At 47.4% G+C, this 25,536-nt stretch overlaps 1 protein-coding gene across 10 annotated transcripts in view; it reads left to right on the top strand.

Annotated features, from left to right (window-relative positions):
* The window catches only part of STIM1 (stromal interaction molecule 1), a 113,331-nt gene that overhangs the window by 42,787 nt on the left and 45,008 nt on the right, over positions 1–25,536 (top strand). For all 10 annotated transcript variants that reach the window (XM_082219171.1, XM_082219170.1, XM_082219166.1 and 7 more), the window contains 3 exons: positions 1,591–1,721; positions 14,674–14,788; positions 25,024–25,135. In XM_082219171.1, coding sequence (XP_082075297.1) covers positions 1,591–1,721; positions 14,674–14,788; positions 25,024–25,135 — 358 coding nt within the window. The remainder of the gene's footprint in view (positions 1–1,590; positions 1,722–14,673; positions 14,789–25,023; positions 25,136–25,536) is intronic.

The raw sequence follows: 25,536 nt of genomic DNA, 5'->3' as shown, positions 1-25,536 counted from the left end.
ATAGTTTTAATTGGATTCAGGATAACTGTGCAATTAATGGTCGTTGCTTTGAATTTTATTGTGCTGTTATCTTCCCTAGTGGGTTGTGCAAACCACCCTTCTGAACAATGCTTTTCATAGGAGAGGGGCAGTGGGGATGGGTTTGTGGAACCAAGCTGGCGGAGACCCCAAAATGTCTGGGGACCACTGCTCTAGTGCATTCCATTAGCCTCTATGCCTTCCCCTCCTAGGTGTAAGGGGCACCAACATTTATGATTATTTTTATGCCAGCTAAAAATGTGGTTATTCATCCAAGGATTTTAGCAAAGTGCTGTCTTTTCTTGTTTGGTTTTAAGTTGTATTTAAACGAAATATTGTTTTATTGTGTTTTAATGTTGTTCCCTGTTCTGGGATTGTGAGGACTATGAAGAGCAGCTTGTAAAAAATCATTTGAATGAACCAAGGAAAAAAACCTGTATTTAAAGCCAATATACTTGCTACCTTCTGGAGTCAAAAAGGATTCCCTCAACCCCTCCACTCCCAGCCCGTTTGGTTAGGAACACTTGTCTTTTGCAGGAATGCAGGAAACTGCTGCTCCAAAGTGAAATCATGTAGCATTTCATGAGCCAGGCTCAGTCTTGAAAGTTGTGTAGTAGCAGAAGCTCTGAGCATGTGCGGAGTGCCTTCCACCCCAAGCCGTGAGGCTTTATTGATTGATTTATAGCACAAGGGCTCCCAGAGCGGCTTGTATATAGCAAGACCGTCCCTATCCCTATGCCATCCCTATCCCCGTCCCTGTCCACAGACTTACAGCCTGAAAAAACCATGAAACACAAGGGAAAGGGGACAGGGAGGGAAGAGGAAAATCAGAACTCGGGCACCAATTTCTGTTGTTCCAATAATGACCATAGAATCATAGAATCATAGAGTTGGAATAGACCACAAGGGCCATCGAGTCCAACCCCCTGCCAAGCAGGAAACACCATCAGAGCACTCCTGACATATGGTTGTCAAGCCTCTGCTTAAAGACCTCCAAAGTAGGAGACTCCACCACACTCCTTGGCAGCAAATTCCACTGTCGAACAGCTCTTACTGTCAGGAAGTTCTTCCTAATGTTTAGGTGGAATCTTCTTTCTTGTAGTTTGGATCCATTGCTCCGTATCCACTTCTCTGGAGCAGCAGAAAACACCTTTCTCCCTCCTCTATGTGACATCCTTTTATATATTTGAACATGGCTATCATATCACCATCTGGACCATCTGGCCCAGTTTGGGGGAGGAGGTGTCTGGTGGAGTGGGGCCTCCAACACAGCTCGATGGAGCAAGCATTCTTCTTCCTGTTTCTCCCACCGATGGAATGGCTGTGTCCCAAGTGACTGTCAAGGGGGGATTAGGCCTCATGCACTGGATTAGAGGTTAGCTCTTGGGGTGTCGCATGTCCCAGCTAGATTGACTCACCACTCTTCCTCCAAAAGCGAAGCCCAATTGTTCTCAGTTGTCTCCAAAGGCCAATATTGTTTCCCCTCCCACCCGTCTGGAGAACCGGCAAGGCAAAATGCCACGCGTTGGGGCATGACTTAACCCTTTTTGTTTTTATCCTCCCTGCCCACAGAATTCTGCCGCATCGACCAGGCCTTGTGCCACAACGAAGATGAGCAGCTCAGCTTCGAGGCTGTCCTCAACATCCACAAGCAGATGGACGACGATGCCAATGGCGATGTCGACGTGGAGGAGAGCGATGAGGTGAGGGCACAGCAAAGGGCACCCCACTCTCTCGGTCTTCGGTCCCTCTCCTGACCTTCCCACTCCACTTAGTGTACTTATGTTTCGGGGGACCCAGCATCCTCTTCGCACAGCACAGAGATTCTAAAATCTTACGTTGTAAACAGCCCTGTGGTCTTTGGGTGAAGGGCTGTATGCAAATTTAATAAATCAAGCAAGAGGTGACACAGCCATCTTGGGCTGTGTCTTGGACTACAACTCCCATCAGCCCATAGCTGTCAACCTTCCCTTTTTTTGCGGGAAATTCCCTTATTCCAGCGCCGCTTCCAGCTGTTATCCTGGATTGTTAGATATCCCGTAGACTGTCCCCGGGGCAGGTGAGGCTGCTGATCCCTTATTTTCGAGGCTGCTGATCTCTTATTTTCAAATCTGGAAGTTGACAGCTGTGCATCAGCCCCAGCCAGCCTGGCCATCTGGAGGGCAGCAGGTCGGGGAAGCTGAAGTTAGACTGGAGCTCTCGGCCACCTCCACCTGCACCACCGGAAGCAGTGCTGGCCAGCAACCTAGGTGGCTTTAAAAGAGGACTAGGCAAATTAAGGGAGGAGGAGGGGGCTATAAATGGGTACCACCCAGGGTGGCTGTGCTCTGTCTCCATAGCTGAATCCCAGTTGCTGGGAGTTGCAGGAGGGCTCTGGTTCTCAGGCCCTGCTTGTGGATTTCTCTTTGGCGCATCTGGTTGGCCGCAATGAGAACAGGATGCTGGACTAGATGAGCCACTGGCCTGACCCAGCAGGCTGCTCTTATGAACCATACAAAGATTACGCTCAGCAAAACCTCTGTCAGTCCAGGACCCAATGCACTGTGAGGGGTTGGACTAGATGAACCTGAGGGGTCCTTTTATAATAATAATAATAATAATAATAATAATAATAATATACCCCGCCCATCTGGCTGGCTTCCAACAGAACACTAAAATACAGTAACCTATTAAACATTAAAAGCTTCCCTAAACAGGGCTGCCTTCAAATGTCTTCTAAAAGTCTGGTAGTGTTTTTGACATCTGGTGAGAGGGCATTCCACAGGGCGGGCGCCACTACCGAGAAGGTCCTTCCCAACTCCACCATTTTATGAATTCTCTGAGTCTCCCCAGAGGACGTCTGCCACCACCCAGCCTCCCCCATCTGGCTCCTATACTCTCCCCCCACCCCCTGCAAATGAGCCAAGACGTTCCTAGCAAAAAAAGGGGGAGGTGATTGCTTGGTTTAAAACCAGCACAGGGCAACAACCTCCTCTCCCTTCCTGCCACTCTCATAACAATTTCATACGCTTAGAGATGAATGAGAAGCAGAAATAAGGGAGGCTTTCCGTTGTGCCGCTCTCTGCTTGTCTTTTGGAGCAAAAAGAAGATGGAAAATGCCAAACCGCCCTTAAGCTCTGGGACTTTCTTATTGAATCCTCCCACCTGCTGCCTCCAGCTTTAGGGCAGTCGTAGTCCAACTACTCTTGGGAGGCTGCATTTGTCCTCCTGTACTTCTGCTGCGCATCTTGAAAATGGAGAGCACGAGGAGGCCCTATGTGTGTGTAGAAGCTGAGCCTGAGAGTCAGCTGCACATTCCTGCCTCCTGCGACACTGGGGCTTCCCTTAACCTTCCTTCTCTTAAGCTTTCTTCCCAAACTACGCTGCTTTCCTTCAACATTGTCAAAGCAGGCGTGGGAAAGGAGCTGCAAAAGGGCTGCAGGTGCTGTTCCGTTTAATGTGCAATAAAGATGAAAAGCTTAGAGGAGCAAAGGAGGCCTTTGCACGGTGTTGAGAAAATAGATGGAGGGCTAAAAAGATTTTCTCAATACTCCAAGGTTAGTAACCCTGGTGTCCCAGGTCCTAGTTCAGTACTCTAACCACTAAGACCACACTCCTGATGTTTAAAAGGGAAGCTAATTGCTCCCAGGGAAAAACCGGAAGCCTCTTCTTGAAAGAGATACATCTCCTCCACCTCCAGTGGGTGAGTTGCCTTTGGGTAGCTGCATTTTGCATCCGTTGTCCATTTCCACATGTAGGTTTTTGCCTTGTGATTTCTAAGCACCACCCTTGGAAGTACCACTAAGTAAGTGGCGTTAATTCCAAATATATGTGTTTAGCATTGGAGTGCAAGGCTCTGGACTTCTGTATCTATTTTTAAGCACACCGCCAGGTTCACCAAAATTGTTATGAGCTGGTGAGGCCCTAGCCGAGTTAGCAGAATGAAAAGCGACTATCTAAATGGTGTCCTTTTCTTTTCCAAACTATGTTTGGAGGATTTCTCATGAGCAGAGCTGCTTAGAAAGGAATCCTCCCTAGAGCTCTTAAAGAAACAAGCCACAACTCTGAAGCTCAGATTAAGAACCTTCCTTCCCCCTGTTTCCGCTTAAGGCCCGGACTACTGCAGTTGCTTTCTGATGTTCTTTTAACGGATATAGACAGGGCTCTTCTTCAGCCGGAACTCCCTGGAACTCAGTTCCGGCACCTGCCAAGTGGGCACCATTGCCATTCTAAGAGAACTAGGGAGGTGAGGTGTTCATGGTGAGTTCCGGCCCCTCTTTTTCCACATAATGGCACTGGAAATAGGTATTTTTTTGGGGGGGGGAACCATTAATTTTAATCTGGAGCTGCAGAAAGAGCCAAGGACTCTGCTTTCAAGGCGTGCAGTGGAAGCTGAGTCCTTTTCTTTGTAGCTGAGCAAGAGCTGGGGATCTCAACTGTTGTCTTTGGAAGCAAGGCATTTCCCGCATCTGAGCAACCTGCCCTGCCCAATGGGTGTTCACAGCCTACATCTAGGTGTAGCATCTTCTCCAGGGAGATGCGCCTTTTGACTCTTCTTCTCCCCCTCCCAGCGCGTTTAGGACTTTCTCAGCCCTCCTTTCGCTGCCTGAAGGGCAGTTTCCCAGGGGAAACGTCTTGACTTGGACATGCTTAAACATGTAAGCCTGATTGCTCTTGGCTCTGACTTCTGATTCCACTAAGCTGAAGTACTCGAGGCCTTTCATTAGGCAAAAGTGATGCTGTCAGGTTGCGTTCTGTGCAGAACGGGAAAGCTGTGTTTTTCCAGTAATCTCTTTCCTGTGGAGCTGAGGCTGTGTGAGTCAAGGCTGAATCAGAGCATGTTCACATGCACACAAGCAGGTCCTGCTAGCCAAACGCAATGCGTTCTCAGAAAATGTTCCTTAGGCGAGCCTTTGCATAACAAGTCAACAATCTCTATTGATTCCTATGGGGAAATTTCTGATGCATTCCCAACCATGGAATTTGGACCCCAAAGTGACAAAAAACCCCAGGAAAACCCACTGAAATCTTGCAAAAGGCAAACAAGGAAGGGGAAAATGCTCTCTTCTCTGTCCTATCTCTCCCCCTCCCTCCTTCCCACCATGGTTTCTGGCAAAGCAGCTGCCACAGACCAGCAAAACACAAAATAGCTTGCATATCTGAATCTGCGACGTGTATAGCGAGATTTGGGTACTAGTTACTCATATTTGGATAAGCGATTTTCATATAACAAGCATTTGGATAGCGGGACCTGCATATATATGATCTCTTCCGCTTATCATTTGTACAGCATTTGTCATTTGCAAGGTACCTGCCCGATATTTGGATTGTCAAAGATTGCTGCAGTTCTGTCACTATCCTTCTCACGTCCCGGGGTGACATATTCGGATGTCAAGAATAAAGGAAACCAGCTTTTGACCACAGCTAAGTGGTAGAGAGGGAGATGGATTCCTGGCTGAAACGCTGGACAATGGCTGCCAGTAATTGTTGACAATATTGAGGTTGATGGACTAGTGGTCTGGTGGCATAGTGGTTAGAGTGTTGAGCTAGGACCTGGGAGAGGCCAGGCTTCGAGTCCCCACTTCAGCCATGAAACGCACTGGGTGACCTTGGGTCAGGCACTTGCTCTCAGCCTAACCTACTCACAGGGGGGTTGTGAGGATAAAATGGGAAGAAGAAGTATGTACGGCTTCTTGAGTTTCTTGAAGGAAAGGGGGGATATAAATGCAGTAATAAATGAACAGACCTTCCTAACCAGCCCTTAATTCTGGGGTATTTGGTGCCCCTCAGTTTCTGGTTTTAAAGGGAGTCTAGAGATGCAGGCAAAACTTGGGATTACACTCATGGAATCTGCTATAACTTGTCGGGACCATTCCTCTGTTCCTGCCTAAGCTCTTTCAGAGCACAAATCCCAACACCAATTTAGAGTTTTGAAGAGGCATTAGGCCAAACCTAAGCAAACATGCAGCTTAAAACATCAGATACTCTAAACTCGGTTTATATTTATTGAGGAATTGACTGTCGGACATAGAATTGGGCATAAGAGCAAAAGGACGCTGAATGAAGTTTTACTTGGCCTTTGACATGAAATGCAAAGCCTGTGAGCACGGGACGTAGCTATATTTATCACTATCATTATTATATTTATAATATAATAATGAAGGCTGAAGGTGGCTTACACAAATTAAAACAGATAAAATACAAAAAGCCAAATATACATATAAAAGTAACCTCTAATAAATTCAAGCAATATAGAAACAAATCTGTAAACATACAGATAATAAAATCGGCACACCTTTGTTAAAATTCCTTAAAAAAACAGTCCCTAAAGGCCTGTTGGGATAAAACTGCCAGGGGAAGGACAGGAAGGAGGGAGCCAGCCTAGCTTTTCTCGGAAGCGAGTCTTTATTCTCTGTTTTCTGCAAGTCCCTATTCAAGCTGGGAGCAGAAATCTTAGAAGTGCACCTTCCTTCCTGACTCCAGTCTTGAGAGCACTAGATACTTGGCGGTGGAGCAGAGACAGAACCCAGCTTCAGATCTCTGCCATTTGTATCACACTCATCTTTTTGTTCATCAGCTCTCTGCATATTTGCTCCCGTTATTATTTTTTGCTCAACAGTTCTCTTGTTTTGCTAAGCTGCGCTGCTCAAAACCTTTGCCCATCCGCAGCCTGGGAGCGCTTCTCTTCACATTTCTTGACGCTCCCCTCTGGGGAGAGGAGTTTGCTGTGTGTTTGGAGGTGGCTGCAGAGACCGCAATTAAAAGGAGCGCCCCTGGACCCCAAGGGGAATCCCTTCCAATTGGCGGCCTATTTCTGGTCTTTGCGCAGAGGCAGGCGTAGCTCTCGAGGTGCCCGGTGACTTAATTGAACGGATTTCTCTCTCCTCCAGCATTTTTGCCGAGGGAATTGGCAGCTCTGGGTTTGCAACTGAGGAAAGATGCCTGCCTTCAGGCTGTAACATTGGCAGCAGCTTTGTCCTCTGAATCACGGGGTGAGCACCCCAGAATTCATTTCTGAAACTGCAGGTACTTAGGGTCCACTGAAAGCCCCGTTCCTCCCTAGCCCAAGGCTGCCTTGGAAGTTGCCAGCAGCACCCTTTGCCAAACCTGTTTGTCGGCCAAGATGCAGCAAAGAATGATGACACATTCCAAACCAGCCGTTTTATGACTTATTTCCCCAGCGGGGCAACAAGACATCACATGTATTTGAATTATTTTGAAAGATTTATATATCCTGCTTTTCCATCTTGCACCTAGGATACCTAATGACCTAGCATCGGCAAATATTTTATTTAATAAAACCCAGTTACAATAGGTAGAAACTGGCCCAAGGCTTCTCAGTGAGACTCATAGCTGAGGTGGGATTCGAACTTGGGTCTCCACAGTTCTGCCTGATTATGCCACAGCGGCTCCAATTAATCAGGGGGGAATTATGATTATGATTATTAATTATAATTACAATTATTTATTCATTTATTTTTAATCACTTTAATTTTTTATTCTTTCCCTGCTCCTCAAATGAACATAACAGTAAAAACAATTATAATCTTCCTTCCATCAAATAACCAAAATGTTTAAATTAATTAAAGGTTGCTAATTAAGTGTTTATTTATTAGAACCTACCAAAATTGCAAAGTGTGTGCTGCTGCTTGAAAGCTTGCTTTCCTCTTCGCTCCCCATTGCACTTTCCTTTTGTATTGCTTCTGTTGGGCCCTGTCTGCCTTACTTCTTGATGTGTGCGCAGTGCTGTCCCTGAATTTTGAGAAGAGGCCGTGCGCTGTGCTTCTCAGCCCATTCTCCAGAAAGAGCCAGTTACCTCACCATTGAAACATGGCCAGCTGCCTGCTTTTTCTGCTGCTGGGATTACTCGGCCGCACGTTCCATGGGCCTTTGTGTCTGCCTGTGGAGGTGTGCCTTCACCTCCACAGCCTGGGGAGGGAGACAGGATCCCAGGTGCCTGGCTTCCTCGGGGCTTAAAACTTGTAGCTAAAAGAAGGCGTTTTCCAGCCCTGCTGGGCATGTAGATAGGCAGGCCTACATGAACGTTCTGTCCTCTAGTGTTGCCACACTCCAGTGATCTCAGCCGTTAGTTGTGATTCCTGAGTTGCAGAGGGTTGGGCTGGATGACCCTTGGGGGTCCCTTCCAACTCTACAATTCTAATTCTAATTCTAATAATAATAATTTATTATTTGTACCCCGCCCATCTGGCTGGGTTTCCCTGGCTACTCTGGGCAGCTCCCAACAAAGATTATAATACATAACATGTCACACATTAAAAACTTCCCTGAACAGGGCTGCCTTCAGATGTCTTCTAAATGTCAGGTAGTTGTTTTCCTCTTTGACATCTGGTGGGAGGGCGTTCCGCAGGGTGGGCGCCACTACCGAGAAGGCCCTCTGCCTGGTTCCCTGTAGCTTTGCTTCTCGCAATGAGGGAACCATCAGAAGGCCCTTGGTGCTGGACCTCAGCGTCCGGGCAGAACGATGGGGGTGGAGAAACTCCTTCAGGTCTACTGGGCCGAGGCCGTTTAGGGCTTTAAAGGTCAGCACCAGCACTTTGAATTGTGCTAGGAAATGTCCCAGAAGCCAATGTAGGTCTTTCAAGACCGGTGTTATGTGGTCTTGGCGGCCGCCCCCAGTCAGCAGTCTAGCTGCCGCGTTCTGGATTAGTTGCAGTTTCAGGGTCACCTTCAAGGTAGCCCCATGTAGAGCGCATTGCAGTAGTCCAAGCGGGAGATAACCAGAGCATGCACCACTCTGGGGAGACAGTCTGCGGGCAGGGAGGGTCTCAGCCCTATGAATGCATTTTGGCTTAGCTCATGCTCCGCATCTCCTGGCGATGCAGAGGACCCACCGCCTCCTGCACTTGAGTTACAGGACACTGGCTCCTTCCTGGAGACCTGCTCCAGTCGCACCTGAGAGGTGACCTGATAGCCGTCTCCAAATATCTCAAGGGCTGCCCCATGGAAGATGCAGCAAGCTTGTTTTCGGCTGCTCCAGAGGGTGCGACCTGAACCAGTGGATCCAAATGGCAAGGAAGGAGATTCTGACTAAACGTTCGGAAGGCAGGAAGAGCTGGTTGTCAGTGGAACGGACTCCCGCCAGAGGTGCTGGGCTCTCCTTCCCCAGAGATTTTTAAGAAGAGGTTGTATGTCCCTCTGCCAGGGATTCTTTAGCTGTGATTCTTGGCTTGTAGGGGGGTTGGACTAGATGACCCCCATGCTCCCTTACATCACTACGGTTCTACGATTCTATGACCGTGTCCTCTTCCAAGAGACCTTGGAAGCCTGTTTTCACCGGGGCTGTGCTGAAGGAGGGCCGACCGGGAGATCACTTTTCCTTCCTGAGCTAAATATACTGAGCAACAGCTGGTTCCCTGCCTACATCCCTAGGGGAGATCACGGCTGCTCTGAGCTGTGCACATTGGCCACTCTAGATGACATTGCCATGTTCCCCGTGGAGGTCACAGGCTGTGGGGCGGGGGGGCAGGAGGGGATATCTCTATCTTTGCATTCCTGCCTGGTTTGGCTGCACCCAGTGGCTTATAATCTCCAGAGATCTTGGAACATCTTGGGAAGGTTCACCCTGCCCTCCTCACCACCACCCTCCTTTATTTCATTTCGTTTTCAAATCATGAGCTTGGCTCACTGAGAATGTCACAGGACTGCACAGATTTTCTTAATCCCTCTTTTCAGGCGGTGCAGCTTCAAAACTCTGCTCAGTCAGGGGCCTCTTGGCCAGCCTGAGAGAGAGAGAGAGAGAGAGAGAGGGAGAGAGAGAGAGAGGCATTCCAGAAAAAGGATCCACTGGGCACCTATAGAGTCCTGCAGTTGCAGCTTCAGTGCTTTCTGGCTCCAGGAAGGCTTTCTTTCCTCTCCTTTGCAATTAGCTGCTTTTCCGTCTTCTTTGGCCTGCCTTTTCCACTGTCTTCCTTGCTCCCTCCGTTACTCATCTTGCAGCATCTGCACCATGCATAGGTTTGTGGCTCAGCTGGGAAAGGGATTGGCCCCCATTAGATGTTTTACTAAGCCTCTTGATCACCGGAATTTGCTTAATGCGGTGTAGTGGAGAGCCACACCGATACTGAGCTGGATTCTGAATTCATTTGTGTTCTGCTTTCTGCCATGCCACATCTCTCTATAAAATGGTGCTTTGCTAGCCCTTTGGTATTTGGTATTACACACACACACACACACAGAGAGAGAGAGAGAGAGAGAAGAAAAAGAAGAAGAAGAGTTTGGATTTGATATCCCGCTTTCTCACTACCCGAAGGAGTCTCAAAGCGGCTAACATTCTCCTTTCCCTTCCTCCCCCACAACAAACACTCTGTGAGGTGAGTGGGGCTGAGAGACTTCAAAGAAGTGTGACTGGCCCAAGGTCACCCAGCAGCTCCATGTGGAGGAGCAGGGAAGCAAACCCGGTTCACCAGATTACGAGTCTACTGCTCTTAACCACTACACCACACTTCCGTAGAGAGAGTTGTGTTAGCAGTATGAAAGTGACCTCCCGGGGGGGGGGGCAAGCCTGGGCTGTGTGTATGGAGGTCCTGAGCTACCCAGATGACAAGACCCCCTCTCAGGCGTGCTGATATAGTCGAAAGGAAAGGAAAGGAAGACGTTTGGCACCATATTGACTGCAGGAGTTGCTGGTAGGAGGCATGCAAGATGTCATCCAACTGCCTTGGAAACCCAACTCTGGAGTTGCAGAGGGTTTACTCCTGTGGCTTTTCTTCTCCCAATGATGTCCTGCAAGGCAGCAGAGGTTTAGGAGTTTTCCTTCTCCTATGTGGGCTCCCTTCCCAGGTGGATAAGCCCTATCTGAATATATCCTCTCTGTAGTCATAAAATCATTCAGCTGTAGGGTCATCTCATCCATGCATCCAACGTAGGGATCACGTCTCAAGAATCCCTGACCAGATGACCAACCAACCTCTGCTTAAAAACCTCCACAAAAGGAGAGCGCACCACCTTCCAAGGGAGTCCACTCCACTGACCCTAATCCAGGGTTTGTTTATTTATATACCTCCTCAGTTAGGTAGCTCCTTCATGCACCTGATAAATAGAATGGTGGCCCACAAAAGCTTCTGCCACCTTAGTTGGCATTGACTTGGAAAACTTTCAGACCATCAGGGCCCAGGAGACTCCCAGGGACTGTGTCTCCCCATACAGCTCACTCTCTTTCAAAAAAGACCCTTTCTAGGTCTTGCTCTGGGTGCCCTCACTGTTTTGAGGAATACATGGTCAGAGGCTCTCTCACTGAGCCTTTGGAAACTCCCCCCAACACTGCCCTCAAGTTCATTCCATGCCATTGCTGGACGAAAGCTGTTTCCCCCCCACCAGAGGGCATTTTTTAAGGGAGACTTGCAGTTGGAAGGGGTCTGTTTTGCTGGGCTCATTGTCAACACCCCCTTTTCATTTCTGAATATCTTGTAAATATGGAACCAGTGACTGGTTTACTGAGGCCTTTTGCTGAAAGTGCGAAGTGTGCTTAAAAGCTTATGCTCTGTTATATATTTATAGCCAAAATCCAGGGTTAGGGTTAAGCCCTTTGCATATTAAAAGAGATATATTTATGGATGCTTGTAACAAGGAACTGTGATTTCACTGATGGAAAACGCTAGCAACAAAAACCGATCAGGAGTGGAAAGGTTTCCATCCTTTGGAACCTTTCAGGTTAATTATCTTGAATTATTTAATGAATTGTGGTGCGGTTTGGGTCAGGGTAGAAATAGATTTTGTAGAATTGGCGACTACTAACAACTCGGAAGTCGGTGGTTGTAAAATGTATGTAGCTTTCCAAAATCAGTTGTGGTTTTCATTCAAAACAACAGCGTGATGTGAAGGGGGATTAATGTAATACCTTTAGAATTGGTCTAAAAATATATCATCTGTGCAAACTGAAGAGGAAGTTTCTTTGAATTTTAGATACTACTGGTATCTGACTGTGCACATATAGAGGGAAAAGATATAACTCATGACAGTTCTGAAGGTAGAGTGAATGGAGGCTGGGTGTGTGTGTGTGATATATTCCACTTTTGCCAATATCCCTCCTGAATCCAAAGTCCCTGGGCGTCAGTTGATTCAGGAAGTGAAGGGTATGACTAACCAGGAAGACATTCCATCTGCCGACCTTTTTGGACCTCTAAGCAGAGAAATGCAAATGCTGCTCTTCTGTGACTGCCTGTTGAAGGGGGTCTGTGGTGATTAACCTTGAGAGGGCTCAGGTGTGGCTTTGCAAAGAGACACTTGAGAGCCCTGATCTCGCGGCTGAGTTTTGGAAGCCACCTCTGCTTGCCCTTGCACACGTCTCCGAAGCTGTGAGTTTCAGAATAGCCTTTTAATAGGCAGGTGCTAAGAACTTTGGAGGAAAAAAGAGATGCAGCCTATTCAGTTTGTCCTGGATGTGGCTTAGGAACGTGATGCTGCAGTTTATTCTTAGCCTCCCGGCAGCAAAGATGAATTTGCAGTTTGCGCACGGCGAATGGATTTCCTCTTCTTGGCAGACTTACCTTTGCTTTTCTTCAGAGGGTCAGAGTCGCCTGCCTTGCTCGCTTGTTGAGCAGATCCGCTAGGTGTGCGTTTGCACGCTTGTGCCTCCACGTGGACAGCCGCTTTTCATCTCCGATGGGAGCAGCTGGGAAGGCCACCTCTCCTTTTTTTAGCTTCTCTGCAAAGCTCTGTAGCAGAGTAAGGCGTTTGTGATGGGGGGACAGGACAGGTCTAGTGAGCAAAGCTGCATTTCTGCCAGTGGCCTCATTAAGGAACTGCAAATGGGGACAACCCGGCCCATCACTCAGGTGCTTCAGTAAAGGTTTGCATAGCAACAGTGAGAGCAGAGACATCAGTAAAAGCATGCAAAATGAGGCAATTGGTTCAGCGTCTTTGTGTGTGTTTTTAAAAACCCTTCTTAAAGGCTTCCAGGAAAGGTTAGCAGCCCAGGGTGAGGAACTGGTGGTCTTGCGGACTGATGGGAAGCCAAAAGGAGAAACAAGCTGGTGGTTTTTTTTTACAAGGAGCGGGGTGAATAGGATACATCAGGACAGACAAAAGGACGTCTTTCGTCACGCAGCGTGCAGTCAGACTGTGGAACTCTCTCCCACAGGAGAGTCACCAACCCAGATGGCTTTGAGAAAGGGTTAGACAGATTCATGGAGGCCAGGACAGCTAGCTCTGCCTCCATAATTGGGAGACAGCAGTGCAGCGGCTGGAAGCCACAAGAGGTGTAGTGTTGCTCTTGTGCTCACATCCGCTTGCAGGTTTCCCACAGGTGAGAACAGGGTGCCGGACTAGTTCGACCATTGGTCTGATCCAGGCGGACTCTTACTGTGTTCCGAATGATGGTTCCCTCGCTCCTTGGGGACTTGCAGGTTAATATCTTACACAAAACCATGCTCTTGCGTGTTAATTCTTTCTGCAGCCCTGTGAAGTAGCTCAGCCCCCAGACCAGTTCCTTTGTTGTGTCTGAACCTAGGTCTGCCCTGTCCACACCCAACAAACTTTTAGCTGCCCTTACAGTCATTGTTAAAATGAAAACATCAATTATTATTATTATTATTTATACTCTGCCCATCTGACTGGGTTTCACCAGCCACTCTGAGCGGCTTCCAACAGAACACTAAAATACAATAACCTATTAAACATTTACAGATAGGTAGCCGTGTTGGTCTGCCATAGTCAAAATAAAAAAATTCCTTCCAGTAGCACCTTAAAGACCAACTAAGTTAGTTCTTGGTATGAGCTTTCGTGTGCATGCACACTTCTTCAGATACACAGAAAGCTCATACCAAGAACTAACTTAGTTGGTCTTTAAGGTGCTACTGGAAGGAACTATTAAACATTAAAAGCTTCCCTAAACAGGGCTGCCTTCAAATGTCTTCTAAAAGTCTGGTAGTTGTTTATCTCTTTGATATCTAATGGGAGGGTGTTCCACAGGGCGGGTGCCACTGCCGAGAAGGCCCTCTGCCTGGTTCCTTGTAACTTGGCTTCTCGCAACGAGGGAACCGCCAGAAGGCCCTCGGCACTGGACCTCAGTGTCCGGGCAGAACGATGGGGGTGGAGATGCTCCTTCAGGTATACTGGACCGAGGCTGTTTAGGGCTTTAAAGGTCAGCACCAACACTTTGAATTGTGCTTGAAAATGTACTGGGAGCCAGGTAGTTCTTTCAAGACCGGTGTTATATGGTTTTGGCGGCTGCTCCCAGTCCCCAGTCTAGCTGCCACATTCTGGATTAGTTGTAGTTTCTGGGTCACCTTCAAAGGTAGCCCCACGTAGAGTGCATTGCAGTAGTCCAAGCGGGACATAACTAGAGCATGCACCACTCTAGCGAGACAGTCTGTGGGCAGCGAGGGTCTCAGCCTGCGTAATAATAATAATAATAATAATAATAATAATAATAATAATAATAATAATAATTTATTATTTATACCCCGCCCATCTGGCTGAGTTTCCCCAGCCTCTCTGGGCAGCTCCCAATCGAGTGTTAAAAACAATACAGCATTAAACATTAAAAACTTCCCTAAACAGGGCTGCCTTAAGATGTCTTCTGAATGTCAGGTAATTATTTATCTCTTTGACATCTGATGGGAGGGCGTTCCACAAGGCGGGCGTACCAGATGGAGCTGATAAACAAGGGACTTGGTGCAACTGGTTGACTTGGGGCTGTGTTTTTCCCCCCTCCAGTTCCTGAGGGAAGACTTGAATTACCATGACCCAACGGTCAAACACAGCACCTTCCATGGGGAAGATAAGCACATCAGCGTGGAAGATCTTTGGAAGGCCTGGAAGTCGTCCGAAGGTAAGGCTGGCGTCCAGCTCTGGCTGCCTCACCTTAAAAAAGGAGACTGCAGAGTTGGGAAAGCTTCAGAAAAGGGAAACCCAAATGATCAAGGGGGTGGAGCAACTCCCCTTCGAAGAAAGACTGTGGCATTTGGGGCTTTTGAGTTTAGAGAAAAGGCGAGTAAGAGGCCTCATGATAAATTTTTCTACAATTATCTGTGGCGTGGAGAAAGTAGATAGAGGAAAAAGCCTTCCTCCCTCCCTCATAGCATTCAAACTCGTGGGCGTCCAATGGAGCTGAATGTTGGAATATTCAGGACAGAGGGAAGAAAGTCCTTCTCACAGTGCAGAGTTAGTAGATAGGTAGCCGTGTTGGTCTGCCATAGTCAAAATAAAAAAAATTCCTTCCAGTAGCACCTTAAAGACCAACTAAGTTAGTTCTTGGTATGAGCTTTCGTGTGCATGCACACTTCTTCAGTGCAGAGTTAAACTGTGGAACTCCAGCAGGCTCTTAAGTTCTCCATGCTCAAAATCTGCCTCTCTGCTCCTCCCTCTCCTGCTCTCTCTAGCAACCTCTTGTGCCTTGGCCAAGCCCCTTCCTTCTCCTTCAGCAAAGCCCCTCTCGCCACTGGCCTGTGGCTTCCTCCAGTGCAGCCCTTGACCGGTTTCGACTTTTGCATTTTTTAAAACCGAGTTTGCATTTGCGACTCCGCAACAGGAAGCAGGGTGAAAATAATATGCAAATAAAAAAATATAATAAATGGGGGAATTATCTCTTTCCCTCTCCCCCCTCCCCGCACTGCCCTCCTTTACTGTGGCGATAAAGAATGAGCAAGGTTCAGTAGTGAGTCACAGGAGGCATTGGGCGTGAGTGGGAAGGGCTGTGGCGCGTCTGAGACTATTTTGGAATATTAGGAGCCTGGATTAAATACTAGTGTGTTTAATCCTGTATGTTTAATCTTGTTTTCCACAATTTTATTTTTTTTTATTTTTTTTTTACCAACAACCAAAACACAAACTATGAAACCCCCAGGCAGCTGATACATTGGGTATACATAATCAATAATAACATATTCAAATCATATGTACAATTCTATATACATTAACACTCCTCCCTCCACAAGGTTTAACTTTTAACGTTTTAATTGCCCCAAATTGTTCAAACCTGCCCAAATAATTCAATATCTTCTAATCCTCCTCCTTCTCACTGACCTTAAACCCTTTCATTTTATGTATCTTCACAGTTAGATATTCTAAAATTATAATATTTTTCAGTTTTTTCCTCCGTTGGTTCACCCCCAGCTCTTCTGCATTTTTCCAATTACTCGCTATAACCTGTCTGGCTGCAATTACCAGCAATTTTACCCATTTACATTCCTCTTTCGTTTCTAACTCGGTGCTACTCAGGCTAATAAGAACCATTATTTTAGATATTTCCACCTTCCTACCCACAATTCCCGATATTTCTATACCAATCTGTTTCCAGAATTCATTAACTAACGGACAATCCCACCACAGATGTTCATTTGCAAGGCATGGGGAATGTAAACGGTTAAGGCATTTCAGGAGACACGCGGGGGTCACACTCCTGTTCCACTGCCCTGCTGAGAGGCTCAGGATGCTTCAAGGAAGCTGGGCGTTGGAAGACCCATGGCAGATAAAATAAAGTCCTCCTTCACACAGCAACTAGTCAGACTGTGGAACTCCCTCCCACAGGAGGCAGGGATGGCCACCGACTTGGATGGCTGTAAAAGAGGATCGGTCAAATTCTGTCAGGAGTTCAACCTACACTCGAGTAGGACCCTGGCAGAGACGCATGCCCGACTGGCATGTTCTCTCCCTCCTGGTCGTTCGTTCGGGAGCTTCATAAGCTTTCTTCTGCCTGAACATCACAGCGACTGATGCAAACTGACACTGGCACACTTAGGGATCCGCAGAGTTTGTGCATCATGTGTGACAGATCCCAGCAACTCAGCATTTTGGCTAATCTACTTTATTTACATACAAACACACTGAGCACTGCAACATGGCTCCCTCTCTCTAGCATCAGACAGCAAAGAGAAAAAGAACAAAGGACAATAGTCCCACTTCATGGAACACAGTAACACAAACATCCCGTCTTCGTCACTTCCCACTCTGTGGAGTCAAAACATACCCTGTCATGTGATAGACAACAATCCCATGACTGCAATCATGGAGCGGGAATTCTCACAAATTCATGGGAGAGCAGAGGGCCTTTGATGGCTGCTAGACAGGTTGGCTATGCTCTGCCTCCACAATCAGAGGCAGAAATACTTCTGAATACCAGTTTCTGGAATCTGCAGGAGTGGAGAAAGTGCTCTTGTGCTCAAAACCTGCTTGTATGTTTCGCACAGGCATCTGGTTGGCTGCTGTGAGAGCAGGATGCTGGCCTAGATGAGCTACTGGCCTGATCCTGCAGGCGCCTCTTGTGTTCTTCAGAGTCCTATCCGCTCTCCAGCACTGAAGCATCCTAGACAAGGTGGCAGTGAGAGCAGAAGACTTGCAGTGCTCTTTGCTCTCCCGAAGTGCCACAGTGGTGCAGAGGGTGTTGAGTGCCTCCAGATAAGGCAGCAGCTCCTTTGCCTGCCACACTCAGCAAACACTTCCCCGGTGCTGATACTTCTTGCTCGCTTTATGGCCTTGTTAATCTCCCCTGGCTGCTACCCATTCTAATCTTCATGGACTTGTCAGGTTTTCCCCCCAGCAGAAAAGTTTGGCTTGCAGTCGGAGAGCTTTGCTGCCAGATCCTGTCCTTGCTGTGAAGCTGGCTAGACCCTCCGCTGCAAGTCAGAGCGGAGGCATTATTTTATTATTATTATTATTTGTTCAACTTACTCATCGCCCTATACCCGGAGGTCTCAGGGCAGTCCACAAAAAGACCACAACATATAAAATCAAACCAAAAGCAATAACCCAATACCCCCCCTCCAAAAGCCATATTTTAAAAGGGTGTTGGATGTCAATAAGATCAACCAAAGGCCTGGTTAAAAAGGAACGTTTTGCCTGGCGCCTAAAGGTATAATGAAGGCGCCAGGTGAACTTCCCAGGGGAGAGCATTCCACAGAAGGGGAGCCATTGCAAAGAAGGCCTGTCCTCGTGTTGCCACCCTCTGAACCTCATGAGGAGGAGGCACATGAAGGAGGGCCTCAGAAGATGATCTCAGGGACCAGGTAGGCTCATATGGGAAGACGCGGTATTGCAGTCCTGAGCGGTTTAAGGCATCTTCTCAGGAGAGAGGCAGAGCAGGAGCTGCTGTGCTGTGCTGTGCTGTCTGAGGGCAGGGGATGCTCTTATATCCTCACCTGTAACCATTGGTAGTAAAGGTAAAGGTAAATGTACCCCTAACCGTTAGGTCCAGTCGCGGACGACTCTGGGGTTGCGCACTCATCTCACTTTACTGGCCGAGGGAGCCAGCGTTTATCTGCAGACAGTTTTTCCGGATCATGTGGCCAGCATGATTAAGCCACTTCTGGCAAACCAGAGCAGCACACGGAAATGCCGTTTACCTTCCCGCCAGAGTGGTGCCTATTTATCTACAGTGGTAACTCGGGTTAACTACTTAATTCGTTCCGGAGGTCCGTTCTTAACCTGAAACTGTTCTTAACTTGAAGCACCACTTTAGCACCACTTTAGCTAATGGGGCCTCCTGCTGCCGCTGTGCTGCCGGAGCATGATTTCTGTTCTCATTGAAGCAAAGTTCTTAACCCCAGGTACTATTTCTGGGTTAGCGGAGTCTGTAACCTGAAGCATCTGTAACCTGAAGCGTATGTAACCCGAGGTGCCACTGTACTTTCACTTGACGTGCTTTTGAACTGCTAGGTTGGCAGGAGTTGGGACCGAGCAACGGGAGCTCACCCCGTCATGGGGATTCGAACCGCTGACCTTCCGATTGTGCTTTAGACCACAGCGCCACCCGCGTCCCTAAAACCATTGGTAGAAAAGCAGTCAATATTTATCAGCACGAAGCAAGCTAGTTTTCTGCTGCTTCAGAGGGTAGGGCCCAAACCTATAGATTCAAATTGCAAGGAAGGAGATTAGGAAGAACTTCCTGAGAATAAGAGCTGTTTGGCAGTGGAGCAGACTCCCTTGGGAGATGGTAGACTCTCCTTCCTTGGAGGTTTTTAAGCAGAGGTTAGATGGCCACCTGTCACGGATGCTTTAGCTGAGATTCCTGCCTTGTAGTGGGTTGGACTAGATGACCCATGGTGTCCCTTCCAACTCAGCAATCCTTTGCTTTTTTTAAAAACAGATGCATGAATTAAAGCTATGTGAGACTCCACTTTGTTAGTGCCTGAAGGGGCGATTGCCTGGGAGGTGTCTCTACTGCCATTCGTTTCCAAAGCTCACTCCAGGAAAGCCCAGTTGTGGTGTCAACCTACAGAGATGGCCCCTTTCCTTCTTCTCAGAATCACCAGTGGTGGGTCCTGCCCCTCTCAGCATCCCAGGCAAGTTGACTAGACTCCTCCCAGGGTTTGGACAACTCTAGACTAGGTCTACTCAGAAGTTGTGTAGGGCATTCCAGCATCATGCGTTGCTCAGCATTTAAGTAAGCAAAAGTCCACTGTGTTTGAGAAAGAGCAATTGTCACCACCTGGTCCTGCATTTAGAAAAGGTCCAGCCCACCGTTAGTTTTATCTGAACAAACATTCATTGGGTGAAAAGTCCCTGCACTTGGTGGGGGGGTGCACCAGATGACCCTTGTGGTCCCTTCCAGATCTACGATCCTATGATTCTATGAAAGTAGGGAAAGAAAGAAAAGGAAAAAGGACACAAAAACATTTTTGAAAGCAGAAGAATACAACAATAACAAAATAACAATAAAATACAATTACGCTTACAGAAGTGGTCAGACCTCACCTGGAGTACTGTGTCCAGTTCTGGGCACCACAGTTCAAGAAGGACACTGACAAACTGGAACGTGTCCAGAGGAGGGCAACCAAAATGGTCAAAGGCCTGGAAACGATGCCTTATGAGGAACGGCTAAGGGAGCTGGGCATGTTTAGCCTGGAGAAGAGGAGGTTAAGGGGTGATATGATAGCCATGTTCAAATATATAAAAGGATGTCACATAGAGGAGGGAGAAAGGTTGTTTTCTGCTGCTCCAGAGAAGCGGACACGGAGCAATGGATCCAAACTACAAGAAAGAAGATTCCACCTAAACATTAGGAAGAACTTCCTGACAGTAAGAGCTGTTCGACAGTGGAATTTGCTGCCAAGGAGTGTGGTGGAGTCTCCTACTTTGGAGGTCTTTAAGCAGAGGCTTGACAACCATATGTCAGGAGTGCTCTGATGGTGTTTCCTGCTTGGCAGGGGGTTGGACTCGATGGCCCTTGTGGTCTCTTCCAACTCTATGATTCTAGCACAGGGGCAAGCTTGTCTCTCACACGGGTAGGTCATCTTCCTCCTTGAAGGAAAGTTCATCCACTCCTTCTCAAAATCTTAAACCACCTCTTCTGGTCAGAGGAGACTGGCATTCACATGCTCCCTGCTATTCCCCCGTCTCTCTGCATGCACTCTGAGGTGCAAGCCTTATTCGGCTGAGGGCAGTTTCCCCATCGCAGTTATTTTGCCTTATTAAAGCCACTCCTATCATGTTGCACAACACGCCCAGCCCCGGCTGGATTTCGACGTCTGTGGCAGCCCCCCACCCCAGACTGAGCTGTCAAGCGAGAAGCAACCAGCCACCCCCAGCCACCCAGCCAAGCCCTTCCACCCCATGCTGCTGCCAGGCTCTGGCTGCTTGCCAGGCTCTTCCTTGCCCGCCCACCTGCGTCTGCCTCCAAAATTGTCTGAACAAACAAAGGCGAGGCTTGGCTGCAGTGCCTCTGCCCACATGCCGGCTGCAGGATTCTTCTCCGAGGAGCTTGGCGCTGGAGTGAGCGCTCAGGAGTCCTGTAGGGCTAAAGGGAGCAGAGGAACCGAAGGAGAGCCTTTGGAGCAAGCCGATGGTCTATCTAGTCCAACATCCTTTAAAAAAAATAAATCATTTTTCATTTTCGTTCATTACATACATCTCAAATTCTTAACGTTTACTATATATTCCTCCCTCCCTCCCCTCCACGACTTCCCCCAACTTGCGTTTCTGGTTTGTTTCTATTTTCACCCGCTTTGCTATCTCTCAACAGAAAAAGTTATTAATAACATCAAACCTTAAAAACATAAAAATTAAATTAAATGCATCATCTTATTTCACTATCTTCCAAACATTTTCTGATGCTAATAATGTGGATGTTTATTTCAGTGTTTTTCAACCACTGTTCCGCGGCACACTAGTGTGCCGCAAGATGTTGCCTGGTGTGCCGTGGGAAAAATTGAAAAAATTCGAAAGATTTTTTTTAAAAAAAGTCAAATTTTCGCCCACTAGGCGGGTGCCGGACTGTGTCCACCCTATTTTCCATCCGTCCTGGGTGGGGATCAGATCGGATGGGATCGGATGAGAGTGGACAGGCGGTCCGCTCTCATCCGATTCCCCATAGAGAGCAGCGGGGCTCTGACATCTCCCTCTCCGCACACAGTGCGGAGACGGAGCTGTCATCCGCCGGCTCAGCGGGGATCAGCGGATCAATCCCCACTGAGCAGAGAACGGTCCGCAACGTTCGATTCCAGCCAGAATATTAGCTTTGTGTTCAGCCAAACAGGCCCAGGTTGCGCACTGAATAAAGTATTTTATAATTTTTCATATTTCTGTTTACTTACTATTTCATAATAAAGTAATTATAAAATACTTTCTTTGTGTTTATTTGATTGCTATTCAAGAGAATTACTTTATATATAGTCAATATAGGCACAGAGTTAAATTTTTTAACATTTTCTAATGGTGGTGTGCCTCGTGATTTTTTTCATGAAACAAGTGTGCCTTTGCCCAAAAAAGGTTGAAAAACACTGGTTTATTTAAATCCTGCCATCAAGTCTATTGCCTGGTCCAGCCTCTAGTCCAGCATCGTGTTCTCGCAGGGGCCAACCAGGTGCCTGTGGAACCTGCAAGCAGGATTTGATAACAAGAGCACTTTCTCCCCTCCTGTGGTTTCCAGCGACTGGTATTCAGAAGTATTTTTTCTTCCAAGCATGTGTCCCATTAAGCCATCCAAGTTGGTGGCCATCGCTGCTTCCTGTGGGAGGGAGTTCCACAGTCTAACTCGGCTGCGTGAGGAAGGGCTTCTTCCCAGCATTCAGCTTCATTGGATGCCCACAGGTTCTATGAGAGAGAGAGGGAGAGAGAGAGAGAGAGAGAGAGAAAGGCTTTTCTCTATGGACTTTCTGTGCATAATGGTGTAAATTTCAAGCATGTCGCCTCTTCCTTGCCTTTTCTGCAAATCCCCAGACCTTCCCTCAGAGGGGGATTGCTCCACTGCCGGCATATAGAACTGAGCATTTGTGAAAGGGCAGTCAGTGATGTTGCACTGAAAGGAAGGCTGTTCGTGTGCCAGTAGCAGTTTGCACAACCCTATGTGGAAGATAACAGCCCAATTAGATTCAGAACAGTAGCAATTAATTGCAAATACATTCAAAGCCAATTGAAACTAGTTCAATTCATTCAACAACATTGATGAGCTTGATCCTGGGATCCCAGCGTGTTTCAAAGTCATTTACACCTCCAGCACCCCATTGCCTCTTGTTGGCCCCCCAGGTAATCCCACTACACACTTAGTGGACCACTTTTTTCCCACTGAAATGCCACACATCTGTCAGATTCAGGCTCTTAAGGGTTTTTCTGCACTTCGGACTTCCTAATGAACCTCCTCCAGAGGTGAGAACCACTGTGGCAGCCTTGCTTTTGACATGAAGCAGCTTTTGAAAAATAAGCCGTTCTCTACAAATAGACGGTACAGTTATGGGCACCTGCGTGGCCCTATCTTGTGCACACGGACCCCAATTTATATGTGGACAGACTTGAACAAGCCATCTGTCAAGAGTGCCCCCTGCCATCTGCTTACCGGGTTCCATTTTGTTGATGATTGAGACCTCAATATAGCTGTATTTTATCTTTCCATGCTGTACCTGTGACCCCTCAGTGGTTGTTTTTGGGTGAAGTTCTCAAGAGAGCCAGCGCGGTTGTGTTAGAGAGTGTTGGACTAGGAAGACCTGAGAGAGGCCAAGGTTCAAATGGTGGCTTAGCCAGCCACTCCCTCTCAGCCTGGCCTCCCAGGGTTGTCCTGAGGATAAAACGGGAAGGACAACTGTGTACACCACCTTAAGCTCTTTTTAGGAAAGGAGGAATATAAACCATGATGGTGATAGTAGTTCTGTAGTCCTGACCTGTAGCTCGCGTTCGTAAGAGCTCGATCGTTTAGTGTGGCAGCCCTTACACCTTGGAACTCTCTGCCTATTGATTTTTTTTATAATAATATTTATTGAATTTTCACAAATTATATAAACATACTCACTACAAACAAACAAACACAAAAACAAACAAGTATAATTTCAAAACCTTATTTTCTTAAAACTTACTTCACCGACCTCCTCATACCTCCCCTTTCTGCATTCCAATTTCAAATTTAATTCAGCAAATCCTCACCCTTAATTTTATCTAGATGTATTCTTTTCTTTTCTTTTAACTTAATCTTTACAACTGTAATCCACTTACTTTCTATAATCATAACATCTTAACACTCATTAATTTTACAATATCTCTTAAGATAGATTTTAAGTTTCTTCCAATCTTCTTCCGCTGTCTCTTTCCTCTGGTCTTGGATTCTGCTAGTCATTTCAGCCAGTCCCATGTAGTCCATCACCTTCATCTGCCATTCTTCCAGAGTGGGTAGATCTTGTGTCTTCCAGTACTTTGCTATGAGTATTCTTGCTGCTGTTGTAGCATACATAAAAAATGTTCTATCTTTCTTTGACACCAATTGGCCGACAATGCCCAAGAGAAAGGCCTCTGGTTTCTTAGGGAAGGTACATTTAAGTACCTTTTTCATTTCATTATATATCATTTCCCAGAAGGCCTTAATCTTTGGGCACGTCCACCAAAGTTGGAAGAAAGTACCTTCAGTTTCTTTGCATTTCCAACATTTATTATCAGACAAGTGGTATATTTTTGCAAGCTTGACTGGGGTCATGTACCACCTATAAATCATTTTCATAATATTTTCCTGCCTATTGATATCACTGTTCTTATTTAAACAAGCCCAGCCAGATCCTGAGAAAGTTGAGGTGGATTTTTAATCTATTTTCATGTTTTAACCTCCGTACGTTGCAAATGTTTATTGATTTTATTGCTATATCTTCTTGTAAACCGCTTTGAGGCTTACTGCAACCAAGCGGCGTGTAAATTTTCAAGATATGAATAAATAAAAGCACAGCCTGCACAGAGGTCCTGACTCCTTCCCTGCTGTTGGTGAGAGCAGGTCCCAGAGTCCCATGGCTTCAGGCAGAGATCCCATATTCCCTTTTGGGTGGGGGGGGGCATTGACAGATGCTTAGCTGCTGCATCCTAAGTTTCTTTACCCGCCCACGCTGCATTTCTCTCTGTCTCTCTCTGCCACTGCTCCTTCCCAGTTCACAGCAGCTTTTTAAGAACTGATTTCCACATCTGCTTCTCTTGGGTGTCTTGACGCTCCTGAGCCGTCAGGGGCAGGAGGAGAGGAGCAGTCTGTTTTTTGTCATGTTGAGTCTTTCCTCCTCCTTGTCTCCTCCTTGAAGGAGGAATAAGGGCTTCTTCTAATTTTGCCCAAATAAGTGGACCAATGACATTGCCATACTAAAATACAAAGTGGGAAAAGCCTGTTTATTGGTTCAGCTGTTCTCAGCAGACATACAGATGACTGCATGGTTTGGTGTGAGACTGAACTTTAGCGTCAAGTTAGCAAATTGCCCACGATTGTGGCTGACCAGGGGATTTGAACCCTGGTCTCTCAGGCCCGGATCCAACACTCTTCCCGCTCTGCTACATTGCCCTGCCTTCGTCTGACATCCTTCTGTACATTCTCTGACCTTCCCCCCCCCCTGTCCCCTGTCCCTTTAGCCCCTTCTCATAGGATTTACTGTAGAGCCTGCAATTGGCCCAGCCTTTGCCAGCATTTCCTGAAATTATGTTCCTCCTCCTCTTCCTGTTGGTTCAGAGAGGTTTGGGGGCATCCCGTGGCACCAGAAACACAATAAAACTAGATGGATGAGCCAGACAGTGACAGGAGAGAGATGGGAGGCCTGGAGACGTGAGCTGAGATGGTGGGGCCTGAAGACCGGCTGCTGGTTGGTTCAGCCACTGACTTGCCCTCTCCCACCTTTCTTTCAGTGTACAACTGGACCGTCGATGAGGTGGTGCAGTGGCTCATCACCTACGTGGAGCTGCCGCAGTACGAAGAGACCTTCAGGAAGCTGCAGCTCTCTGGGCATGCCATGCCAAGGTCAGTTCCGGGGGTGCAAGAAAGGAGGCTGGGTTTTGGCCTGTGGCCTCCCAGGGTTTTGTGAGAGCGCTGCTTGGAGATCCCCAGTAGCTTGGCAAAGTCAGTTTCAAACCTGCTTTCGGCGTATAGTGTTGGTGGGCCAGCGGTGGAGCAGTTGTTGGAATGTTGGACTATGACCTGGGAGACCAGGGTTCAGATTCCTGCTGAGCCATGAAATTCACTGGGGTGACCTGGGGGGCGGGACATCCACTGCCTCTCAGACTAACCTCTACTGCACAGGTGGGATATAAATGCCACATTAAAAGGTAAAGGTAAAGGGACCCCTGACCATTAGATCCAGTCATGGCCGACTCTGGGGTTGTGGCGCTAATCTCGCTTTATTGGCCGAGGGAGCCGGCATC

This window comes from Podarcis vaucheri (genome assembly GCF_965113315.1).
Source record: "Podarcis vaucheri genome assembly, chromosome: 4".
In the NCBI taxonomy this organism is placed as follows: Eukaryota; Metazoa; Chordata; class Lepidosauria; order Squamata; family Lacertidae; genus Podarcis; species Podarcis vaucheri.
The sequence above is the reverse complement of the archived record's forward strand: the minus strand, read 5'-3'. Positions and strand labels throughout refer to the sequence as shown.